Below are 12,652 nucleotides of genomic sequence, written 5' to 3'. Positions count from 1 at the left end.
TTTCAACAAGTTACTTATTAAAATGACTGAAAATATAAAACTGAATATTTAGTTTTTAATATTCTTCAGTGAAGTATATCACATAAAAGCAAGAACACCACTTTTTTCCTTAAAGGTGTGCTGAAAAGTACATAACCATTTAATCCAGTAAATGTTTTAAGAAAGTTTGAAAAATTGGTAAATCTTGGGCTTTGTTCTTTGACGGCAGTAAAAAGCAGATGCATAGAATAATCATCTCTGAATGCAACACGTAAAGTTAGATTTCTCTTGAAAACTAGTTTCTGACAACAGCTTTGCTCACTTTCTACACAATTCATGCTGACAGAAATGAAATGAGAGATCACAAACAAAACCACAGATGTAGATGAAAACAGTCAAACCACATGTTGGGCGTTAATGTAATCAGTGCCAAAGAAATGAGTGTCTTTATTGTAAGAAAATCAATCTTCATCCATTATGACATGGGTGGGTACATGCTCAAAGGGATCTCAGTATTCACTTTTATCTTATTTACATTCTTACTGAGAAAGTTCCATTAAGAAAGGCTCTTGGTACGGAAACATTATGCCAATTTCGAAGAAAGCTCAATTTCAGAGGCACTAATGCAACCCAGATGCAGTTGGTCCACAATAACCTTTTCCATTTCCTCTATTATAATTCCATCATTTATTTTTTTGACAGCATGAACATGACTACCACACTTCAAAATAACCATCCCACTCCCAATCTAAATCTTGTGATGAAATGCAACTCTGGCCCGACCGGTGCTTTAAGGCTAAAGTGGTCATATTTGATCTGGAACAACTATTATCTGATTTGTGTGTTGCCCTAACCCTCCGGCAACTCTGGCCTCTCACGTTGACTGACTTCTGTCCACTTGTCCTGGGAAGGGAACCTTTTTCTTCATGATCACAAGCTTCCTGGATATCAGGAAACGTACGTGGAACTATCGGTCATCTTCAAGGTCTTCAATCCCTCGGGACCACTGAAGAGTTTCAGCATGTCCACCTCCAGAGGGTGAAGGTGTCCGCTGATGATCATTGAGTGAAGTGGTCCTCCCAGGTCACAGGAGGCCAACTCATGCAGTGTCCCAGAACGGATGGTCTGGTCCTCGGCTCCGACTCGAGCCAAACCAACACACACTGTGTCTTTAGTCATTGCTGCATTGAAAGAAAGAACATAGGATAAACTGTGAAACCAGAAAGCTTTCGATCAAATCTAATTCAATTTTCCGTCAATGCTTGCCAGTGTCAAGTCAAGTTGGCCAGACGTCCAGATGGTTCAACCACAGAGTTCATTTAGGTTTTCATGCAATTCAGAAAGGTTTCTTACCCAGTTCCTCTCCCCGATCCTGTCTGTTCTGTAGTATCTCCAGGAGTTGCTCAGCTGCCTGAGCGACAGTCATGTACCTGGGAGGCTCATAAATCTTTCGACCCCTGGAAACAAAGTGGACTTGTAAACGTTCTCTACAAGAGCATTAGGCCTGGTGCGTGCTGTACGTGCTCCCAGACGAAGAATAAGGGTCTTAATCTAGTGAAACGATTGGTCATTTTCTAAAAAAAATAAAAATGTATATACTTTTTAACCAAAAATGCTCATCTTGCACTGCTCTGCGATGCGTAATCACGTTGGAAAGTTCACACATGATGTAGGCATAAGTACCACGGTAGGGCAAAAAACTCATTTATCATTTTCTCCTCCAACTTCAAAATCATTCTACATCGTTGTTTTGCCTTTTTTGTAAATGCCGTTTGACTTAGTCTTTGCACGTTCGGTACTTACGCCTACGTCATTGTGTGACCTTTCCAATCATTTCGCTAGATAAGACCCTTATTCCTCGTCTGGGATCGTGTAGAGCCCTTTGAAGCTGCACTGAAACTGCAATATGGACCTTCAACCTATTGTACTCTGGTGAAGTCCACTATATGGAGAAAAATCCTTGAATTTCTTTTCGGCTGAAGAAAGACATAAACACCTTGGATGACATGGTGGTGAGTAAATTATCAGGAAATTTTAATTCTGAAGTGAACTAATCCTTTAATGCACAAGTAACATGAAGTTGCAGGTGGTCCCAGAACATTGAGCAAGTGGTACCCATTAATGCAATTTACATCTGAGCTTTGAAGTAAAATACTTTGCATGCTTTACTTAAGGTGCATTAGCCATTAACGGGCATCAGTCCGTCCTTGATGAAATCAGTCAACTTAAGGAAGCTGGAGACATGCTTTGAATTTCTTTTTGGGGCCGTTTCCCCCCTCCCTGCAATGAAGGGCATCAACCTCACTGGACAAGCATCTGACTGTGACCAAAATCATGCAGCATATGGTTATTCCATTTCCGAGTAATGGTACAACAGTGCCAATAAATCTGGGAGACATTAGCACACTTTCCACCCTTGAACAGAGAGCACGCACCAGGCCTAATGCTCGTCTCCTTATAGCATACATAGCGGAACACTAAAACCCATTTGGGGTTTATGTGGATTGGATATAAAATTACACAAGTGTGCAACCATGGGGGGGAGATAATTACAGGACACCAAGGAGAGAGCAAGGAGTTAACAGCCATCTTCTATGGGGAGAAATAATTCAAGTTCAACACCAGTGAAGGTTTTTCGGAAAGACTTAAGAGTTCAAGTTTGAAAACAGACGACGAAGTTCCCTATTGTCGATAAAACATATTTCTAAAGGCTTCAGATGGGAAAATTATACCGTGGCAGTTCTGGAGGCGGCCCAGGGAAGGTTCATGATAACATATCATGCGTCCAAGTCAAACAAGCTGCCACGGTTTTTACTGTTGTTATTTTTTTCCAGCTCAACCAGTCTGCCCCCCAGCAACTTGCATGAATGTTAACTCAATGTCTTGCTGTAAACCACAAATTGACCCTCCCGGAAAAGCACCATAGACTTGATATAAATCAGCAGAACCCCCTAAACCCAACAGAAAATCAGAAAGTGAGAGAGTCTTACCTCATTAAATTCTCCATGGACTGCTCTTTGACTTTGATATCTGTGAAATAGGGGAGTTGTAAGTGTTGTACGATACAATAAGCTTGGGTTTTATAAACTAGGCCTCGCTGGATGTTACTGTCACATCATAAATAGTAGGTCGCCCTCCATCTGGGGCTGTTAACCCTCACGCAGTCTGGAATTAAGTACATTTTCAGACTGCACCTGAGAGAGGGGCCCTTATTGAGAACAAAGCAAAGACAAATGTACAAATCATGACCAGTCATGTTCTCACACCGTGTCTACACTGAAAACAAAGATGTTAACTTCAAAATGTTCATAAATAACAGACCAATCAGCTTAAAGTTCAAGGCTAGACTTCGGCTATAGTAAAATAGGGTAATTTTTTTGTTTTCTACTTTCTTTTGAAATGGAAATATAATACATAAACTGATTTTGTATGCATTTTAGAATGCCAAAAAGTTTTACATCTAAGTTTTTACCTTACAACTGTGCAAAACATTTAAATTAGTAGGCGAGATACCCCAGAAAATGTACATAAAAATCATAATTAATAATATTTTAAAAAAATAATTACAAAACCAGAAAATGAATGATTTTTGTAAAAAACAAAAACAAAAAACAACTTCACAAAAATCATAATTAATTAATGGGTATTTGTAAAAAATAAATAAATAAATAAATAAATATCACTTTATTTCAGCTCGACAGAAAAATAAAGTGGCTGTAGTTACTGTGTAGTGTGTCAAAATTCGAAACAGAATGATCTGACTATATTGGGAGTGGACACTGTTTTTGTCTAGATTTCCGAATCTATTCTTATTTTAGATTTAATTTAGAAACATCAGCAAATAAATTGACCAATATTTGCCAGCTTGATTAATAGCCCATGTCTTGTTAGCAACGTTATGATGAATAGATGCAGCGTATAGTCCTTGTATTTTGTCTATGTGTGTGTGTGTGTGCTTTTGTTGTGTCTGCGGGTTATTGTGTTAGATAAGCGCACTTGCGGCCAAGGGTGGATGGGGAGGTGTCCGATCCCCGCCTCCCTCTGTTTGCTTTTGAATAATGAGGTTAATAACACTGATCCCTCTCTTGCTCATTTTTGTCCTCGCTCTTGCTCTCCGACTCCTCAGCTGGGAAGCACCTGGGGACTCCCGCCCCTCCCCCTCTGGCCCCACCAGCCAATGAGACACTACCATCAATTCGTAGACTATGATTTTACCAACATTCATTACCAAAGACACCTTCCACTGGGAAATCCCACTGGTACTTTTTGGGGGTTTATTGAGAGTTGGCTGGAAATCTCCACGGCACACAGATTTAAACGTAAATTATTTGCCACCATCTGCCTTGGGGGTACCAAAGCATTTGCAACGGGTCCAAGTTTAATGTGCGCCCCAGGGGCGACACAAAGGGAAATGCCTATCTGACGGGACGTCAAAATACGGGGGTCGTCGCATCTGGTTTTGACACATTCATTGCTACAGTGACTATTAAAGATGCAACAAACATGCATGCTTGGATAATTGCTTGGGGACATGTGAGCTAAGAGCCAGACCAGAGAGCCTGACAATTGTGTGACATCATATAACTTTCTGTCTAAATATAACATCTCGTTCACAAAGACTCAAAGGAAGTGCTTACCCAGCAGGCACAGCGTGTGCAGGCCCATATCCCTGTTCTTCTTGATCTTATCATAGAAGCTCTCGGGTCTCCACGTGTCCGTCCAAAACACAATGGACACTGTCTCCCCGAAGTTGTACAGCTAAGGATGAAAACCCAATCACATTCATATTTAATTTACTTGCACTACATGTATGTTTGCGTGGGTCAGTGTGTTCATGTAGACCATTTTCAGCTCTGTTTCAGCGACAAGGTGCTTCCTGTTATTCAGTAAGCATGACATCATTTTAAACACTAGAGTGCCGCACAGCTGACACAACAAAGTGTCATTACAGCACACAGACTCATTATTGGTTACTTTACGTCCTACGACCTTTTATAAAATGGTTAGTTCCTGTCCTTGATTCTGATTGGTCAATAACTGCGTTTTATTCACGATAAAACACGGCTATGACCGCTTCACTCAACCACCCTTAGCAACGTAAACTGTATGTTCTTAATTGATATTGTTCATTGAAGCTTACTGTATTATGTAGAAGAGAATTGTGAGAAAGACAGAGTGAGCGAGTTTATTACCTGCATTCAGATTTAGCATTTTCCTTCATAATAAAAAATCAGTTTAAATGTCCGATGTATTATCTTGTCCTTTTAACAGTTAAGGGGTTTTCCCATGACTGACAGCGCTAGTCAAAGCATTTGTCAGTTGCGTTTTGTTCCCTGTTCACAACAATTCAGTCTTTTCAATGTAAAAGTCTTTGCTAATAACTGACACACTCATAAAGACAGTCTTTGCCGCCATCTAATGGCGTAATAATGTAACTTCTGTTGCTGTTCACGGTCAGGGACTATTTTTTCCGGTGGAAGGAAGGCTTTTAGTTAAAGTTTACATCATAAAAGTTGCATTAATACATATTTCAGGCTTTAATATTTGTATTGTGTGGTAACCGTTTTATAAAAGCAATAAAGTACTCAAGGCTAGTGCTGTATCGTGAATAAGTCACAGCTGAAGGGGTTGCAGGCACTCTTTTTTGCTACTTTACTACTTTACTACTTTATTGCTTACGTAAAGCACGTATTAGTGCGATATGACCCAACCAGGGTTTAGTTAACAAAAACTAAAACCATAAAAAAATTGTTACTTGAAATAAAATAAATGTAAACTAAAAAAAAAAAAAAAAAATTATTTTAAGTTAGTAAAATAACTAAAAAAAAAAAAAATTAAAAACTACATAGACATTAAAAAAAACAATAACTAATAAATACATAAAACATTCAATTCAATTCAAATTTTTAAATTATGCATTTTTGCCTTTTAAAATTTAGTTTTGGCCTTGTAATTTGTAAACAAAATGTCATAATGATCCGTCAATACATCAGACTTCTCTCTGGTGAGGTATGCTGGGCTCCTCCAATCATTTTGTCAGCTTAAACCCCGCCCCTTTCTTACGAATCGACTGCAATCTCGCATTCTGCCTTACAGAAGAAAAGATCTGTCTCTATTTCTAATTTGTCATGACTTTTAAGATCGTCTTTCAGAATCCACTTCCAAGTCATGGGGAAGTAGAACAAAACTAATCAATCCAATACAATTGGAATTACAATCAGAAACAAAATCAGATGTGTTTTGGGTAAAAGATGGTTGCAAAAAACAATACACACAATGGGTGAGGAATGCCATGCTTTTTTTCTGGCATCCCTATTTGTTTATTGCATCCAATTAACACATCTTGATCTGCACCCAAACAGTAATTGCAAAGGGTGAGTTAACCGACCAAAATCCCTCTGTAGCTGAGAGCGGCAGCTGCGGTAGATGATTTAGGACCTGCTTTTCCTACCTAAATAATATCCTTTAGAAATGGCACCAATGATCTCAGATCAACTGAAAACACCTATCGTGAGCTTAGGGAGGCATCTGGGGCCTCTTGGTACACAAAGCTGCCCTGACAGGTCAATACAGGGGGCTGTTATTGATGGCCACTAGGCTTCGTTGATAGACTCCGCTGGGACGCCTACAGCACAAAGGCCGAAATGCCGTTTGATCAATTTTCACGAGAGAATGGGCACGAATGAAGCGTGATAGCAAAGTACGTTCTCTGGAAAGCACACGTTGACAATGACACCATGGGGAAGCTTTGCATTAAGGTGCGGTCACATTAGCGACATTTTTGGCAAACTTTTATATAACGATGTATGAAGCACAAGTGACAAAGGCATCACTTTCAAACCAAGCATGGCTAATTTGCATGACCAAATTGAACTAGTTGCGAAACCTGCGTGGGGAAATATTTCGCCCTAACACAAAATTTCAAAATTGCGTAGATTCCTATTGAAATGCCTATGAAAATTTGCCAAAGAGCGGTAAATGTGACTACAGCTTTAGCCTTACCTGCAATCCACAGCAGCCCACTGCGTTCATAATGGAGGCGTTGTGGATAACGCGATACTGTATCCCAGCATTCATTGCTCGCAGAACCAGGTCGCTGTGGGTTGTGGCCCTGGAGAGAAGCAAAAATGCAGTGCTTGAAGTGGGCAGTTATGCATATATTTTAATCAGTAGCATAGCCTCACTTTTTCTTGTGTACCAGCACTTCTCACATTGCCAGGTAATCTGACTGACCCGGAACACGATTTCAATCAAGGGGGACGCCATTTCACTAGGACCCCCAACACGTTACCAGCACCCCCCACCCCCACTTTAAGCACTGCGTACATGAATTCAAAACATGTGCCAACTGCAGATTGGCTACTTCTCAACATCTTTTCTCACTACTGTATTGTGCTGTTTACAATGTGGAAGTAATCCAAATTGCGCCACAAACGCTTATCCTTTTCGATCTTCAATATATCATTAAACTTTATTAAACCCACACTTTCTTAAACGCAGGAAAATGAGGAGTCAGACCCCCGTCCCTCCTCCCACTATGTGGGTTTTGGTTTGGTTTTGGATGGAAAAATGCTGGAGCCAAACACTTCGCAACCGTGACTAGAAACGACAGAGACGGGAAAGTGCGGCATAATTAGTTCATCTCTTCTGGAGCATTCCCAAAGTACCCAGACCTCAGACGTCCAGATCCCACTTCTCGCAAGACCGATATCGTTGCACCCCAGAGCATTGGTGCTCAACCACTCTGTGGTTCAAATATTCTGAATAATAGGAAACATTTCTATTATTTATATTCTATTAGGCTGTAGGAAATGTATTCTGATGGTTTTTTTTTTTGTTGTTGTTTCATTATACTTATGGTTGAAACGGAAATTTATTTTAAGGCGTACATGCTTTCAAGTGCACTTAATTGAATTAAGGGCATTATCAGAATCGGAATTAACCAAATAAGTTTGAACATTTCCTCCAATTTCTCATATAATTTTTTTTAGAATGAAATACGAATTGAATAAGTCTGATAAAGCCTTCCAATAAAAGCCTGTGCAACATCTGAATTTAAATTTCCTGATGAGTCATTGCACTTGTGGGATTGTGGTATAAGTGATGGCAATGTAAGAGTGACTCAAAACAAGGGCAACATCACATGACAAATATGCACAGAAACCTCAAATGAAAGTTGACGAACTATATTGTTGATCGTAAATCCACATCAACAGTCTGATCGGATGTTTTAGTTCAGGTCAAGTTTGCGGTTGTACATATGCATCAGATGGATTAAATACAACTTCAACAGCAGAGACTGGCTACTGTCGATTTTGAAGTGGTTAGTTAGTCTTACCCAAAAGGATCACCAACCACCAGGAACGCCACATCACTGACGTCTGCTCCCTTCAGGATCTCATCCGCCTGTTGTTCCACCATGTCTCTGTCTGCCAGCAGTAACTCGCGCCCATAATACTCCTCCTGAGTCAGAAACAATGGCAGCATGAATATATCTATATTTCAGATGATCATGTATTTACATTTTATATTTAGGTTTAGTTTGTACCAAGTGTTGAACATTTAAATTGTTGCATTTTTTTTTTTAAGGATTATACATAAATGCTTGATATTAGTTTTGCAAACAAATCTAATAATTTAATAATATTAGTTTTGCATAAAAATATTAAATTTTAATAATATTTGTAAATATAATAAATATTGTAATAAAAATAAATATGTATTACATTTATATAATTTAATTTATATAAATAAATGTAATTGAATTTCATAATGGATGAGTTGAAACAGACCATGAAAGAAAAAAAAAATCTGACTGGTAGATTTAATTTAATATAAATAGACCCCCCCCCCCCCACACACACACACAAAATATTAAAAATGGAAGGCACACATTAACTTGACACACACATTAGATTTGAATAGACCACTTCTATATTCTTCCAATTTCTGAATATTACACCATATTCCATGCGTGTATGTATGAGTATATATGTACACACACACACACACACACACACACATCTTATATTATTACTTGTTACAAAATACTTAACATTCAAGTGACAAGAAATCTATTAAACAGGAAATTACATAATAGAAAGGACACATGTAGACATTCATAATTTCGTGATAAGGTTAAAAATATCATGTTTTTACTATTTTTTTAAAAAGACACCGTTAGCTCTGGTCAAATTGAGACCAAAATAATATTCTTACCCCCGGTTTCACAGACAAGGCTTAAAGGGATAGTTCACCCAAAAATGAAAATTCTGTCTTCATTTACTCACCTTCAAGTTGTTTCAAACCTGTATAAATTTCTTTGTTCTGTTGAACACAAAGGAAGATATTTTGAAGAAAGTTTGTAACCATTGACTTCCATAGTAGAAAAAAAAAACAAAAAACTATGGAATCAATGGTGCCCCAGAACTGTTCAGTTTACGACATTCTTTGAAATATCTTCCTTTGTGTTCAACAGAACAAAGAAATTTATGCAGGTTTGGAACAATCTGAGGGTGAGTAAATGATGACAGAATTTTTATTTTTGGGTGAACTATCCCTTTAAGCTAGTCGTAGACTAAAATGCATGTTTGAGATTTTTTAACTGAAAGCAACTTGCACTGACATCTTAAAATATGTCACTGCCATTGTTTTGTCTTAAGATGCACACCAGTAATGTTTTTTTTCTAGGGTATGTTTATAAAAGCTACTTAAATGCCCTAATTGAACTAAGGCTTAAAGGGTTAGTTCACGCAAAAATGAAAATTCTGTCATTTATTACTTACGTCATTCTTATGTCATTCCACACCCGTAAGAAATTCATTAATCTTCGGAACGCAAATTAAGATATTTTAGTTGAAATCTGATGGCTCAGTGAGGCCTTCATACCCAGCAATGACATTTCCTCTCTCAAGATCCATAAAGGTACTAAAAACATATTTAAATCAGTTCATGTGAGTACAGTGGTTCAAAATTAAAATTATAAAGTGACGAGAATATTTTTAGTGCGCCAAAAAAACAAAATAACGGCTTATATAGTGATAGCCGATTTCAAAACAATGCTTCATGAATAAATCAGTGTATTGAATCATGATTCAGATCGCGTGCCAAATTGCCAACGGCTGAAATCACGTGACTTTGGCGCTCCGAACCGCTGATTCGACATGCTGATTCATTTATGCTCAGAAGCTTCATGAAGCAGTGTTTTGAAATCGGCCATCACTAAATAAGTCGTTATTTTGTTTTTTTTTATGGATCTTGAGAGAGGAAATATCATTGCTGGCTATGGAGGCCTCACTGAGTCATTGGATTTCAACAAAAATATCTTTATTTGTGTTCCGAAGATTAATGAAGGTCTTACGGGTGTGGAACGGCATGAGGGTAAGTAATAAATTACATTATTTTCATTTTTGGGTAAACTAACCCTTTCATCCAGATTTAGCCTGAGCCCTGTCTGTGAAACCGACCCTTAATGTTCGTTATTTAAACATTTCTAAAACCTTTTTTTTTTGCCCTGAAAAATATGTGTGAAAACTTTTTGTATATGAATATGGAATAAACCTTTTCAACAGTCAATGACATACATATTAAATTTCTTGACGTGTGTTTGATCATTTCAGGCATCATAATTTGTCATCGACCAGCATTATGCAGAATAAGTGAGTGCCATCTCTATATCTTCAGTCTCAAATTATAGCAATATTTCAAAATGCAATCATATAGTTTTCATCGAGATATATATGTCGAGCTGTCAAGATTCGGACCTAATATGTTTAATGATCCACATACCAAAGCTTCCTTCCCGACAGTCAGTATGGACGTGTAAGCCTCCAAATAAACGCGACTACACTGTCGGATGATCTCTAAACCTTTGACAGTGATGTCTTTAGCATCGCCCAGACCAAGACCGATGAAATATAACATCTCTAGATCAGAGAACACAGCAGATTTCACCGTTACACGTCGCTAAAAGGCTAAATCACAAAATAATAAATTTAGGAGCGCTCTAAAGAATGCAAAAGAGTTGTCTGTCGATATAATGTTTTGCGATTTTTTTTTTATCAGACTGAATAGCTTGCAGAATACATTAGTTCTTCACCGTCCACTGTTGTTCAGCACTCACATGCTGCCACATGGAGCAACTGACAACCGCTGCCGTAAAGCGTAGAGTAGTTCACGACAATGTCGCGAGCTGTAACCATAGAAACAAAATAAGCGGCAGCCACTGGTGACTGCAAACTGGACTGAACGAGGCTAGGTAGGATGTTGTGAACAAATATTAAATTCTATTAATATTATAATATTTGTTCATATACACCCTTTTTATATTGTATTATAACATATTTTATTATAGCCTTTATTAAAAATATGTATTTGTGTGTGTATACACAAATAAATATTTTTAATGATCAAATATAATACAATGTTTAAAAGGTCTATATGAACAAATATTAATGTTAATATTAGTGTTGTTTATACTGAGTAGACATCTATATAACCTTACTAACTCAACTAACTGGAATTTATGTTTTTACTTGCATTTTTTTTGTTATTTTAGCACATAATGTGTCTTGCGTGACATGTAATTGCCACACAGCTCACAAAACATTGATTTAGAATAAATTCTAGGTGTTTTATGGTCGAACTCTCATTAACCTTAAAACCACACATTCAGACCTTGTGCAATTACAACCATATTGTGTAATTTATTGCAAAAGTATGAATAATTGGCAATTTCAGGGCTATTTACTGTGCTGTTTGCGGTTTGTTTACTCTGTAAAGCCATCAGTTTCACCCTCAAATTGCAGAGAAACATTATGAAGATAAACGTGCACACAATCTTTCCCAAATACCATAGAATGCAACTTTTTTATTACTTTCTTTGTTGGTGATTTATGTTTTGTGCAGCACTTTTATATGTTGTAGATTCCAGGGTGTTTTTCATGACTGTTTATGGATTTATGATTGTTTGGATTGCTTGAAAAATTAACATAAATCTTAAATGATGATGATGATGATGCCAAATAACATGAAAATAATTCCCTTGTTATCTATGGGTTGTATGTAGGACTGTATTAATCTGTTGAAAATTCAAAGGCCTCTACTATGACTCAATGCGGGTCGGGATAAATCCATGGTACTTAATAACCATGGTTTAGCGGACCTTGAGCTTGACCTGTTTTATTTGTAGGTTAATAAGCTGTGAATTAGGTTGAAGACCTTTTGTTACAGACAGCCGATATCTGTAATGAATGAGCACAGAGTGCAGTCAAAGGTCCTTAATCTAAATATAAGGCTTACAAGCCCTAAAGGCGTGGACCATCTGGTCTCCACCCCCATTGAAATTGTAACATGAAGTCAAACAAAGTCACGTCAGATTTTTCAGGCTGTTACTTGTTGGGCTGATTGACATAATTATTTAGGTCTATCTGTTTTATTTAGGAAAGTACAGTAGAGTGGGCAAAGTCCCTTAAAGGGTTAGTTCATCCAAAAATGAAAATTCTGTCATTAATTACTCACCCTCATGTCATTCCAAACTAGTATGTCTTTCATCCTCGAAACACAAATTATATTTTTGATGAAATCGGAGAGATTTCTGTCCCTCCGTTGACAGCTACCAACACTTTGATGCTTCAAAAAGTTCATAAAGAGATCGTAAAACTAATCCATATAA

At 37.6% G+C, this 12,652-nt stretch overlaps 1 protein-coding gene across 1 annotated transcript; it reads right to left on the bottom strand.

Moving 5' to 3' along the window:
* Window positions 1-116: 116 nt before the first annotated feature.
* On the bottom strand, window positions 117-11,141 carry dph5 (diphthamide biosynthesis 5). Its single transcript, XM_048164277.1, has 7 exons — window positions 10,768-11,141; window positions 8,318-8,442; window positions 6,982-7,090; window positions 4,617-4,737; window positions 2,970-3,009; window positions 1,333-1,436; window positions 117-1,160 (listed from the first exon to the last, which is right to left on the bottom strand). Exons 1-7 carry the CDS (start codon window positions 10,900-10,902, stop codon window positions 928-930), a joined length of 867 nt encoding a protein of 288 aa, XP_048020234.1. The 5' UTR covers window positions 10,903-11,141; the 3' UTR covers window positions 117-927.
* Between the last annotated feature and the right edge of the window lie 1,511 nt (window positions 11,142-12,652).

The sequence above is a fragment of the Megalobrama amblycephala genome, linkage group LG2 (genome assembly GCF_018812025.1).
Source record: "Megalobrama amblycephala isolate DHTTF-2021 linkage group LG2, ASM1881202v1, whole genome shotgun sequence".
Taxonomy (NCBI): Eukaryota; Metazoa; Chordata; class Actinopteri; order Cypriniformes; family Xenocyprididae; genus Megalobrama; species Megalobrama amblycephala.
This window is presented reverse-complemented; position numbering and strand designations above follow the sequence as displayed.

Coding starts and splice junctions, on each gene's coding strand:
- dph5 (XM_048164277.1), bottom strand. CDS start 10,902: ATGTTATATTTCATCGGTCTTGGTCTGGGCGATGCTAAAGACATCACT. Junction 7,091..8,317: donor GTGGTTGGTGATCCTTTTGG/GTAAGACTAACT, acceptor GCTTCTCTCCAG/GGCCACAACCCACAGCGACC. Junction 1,437..2,969: donor TCCATGGAGAATTTAATGAG/GTAAGACTCTCT, acceptor CTTTGTTTCCAG/GGGTCGAAAGATTTATGAGC.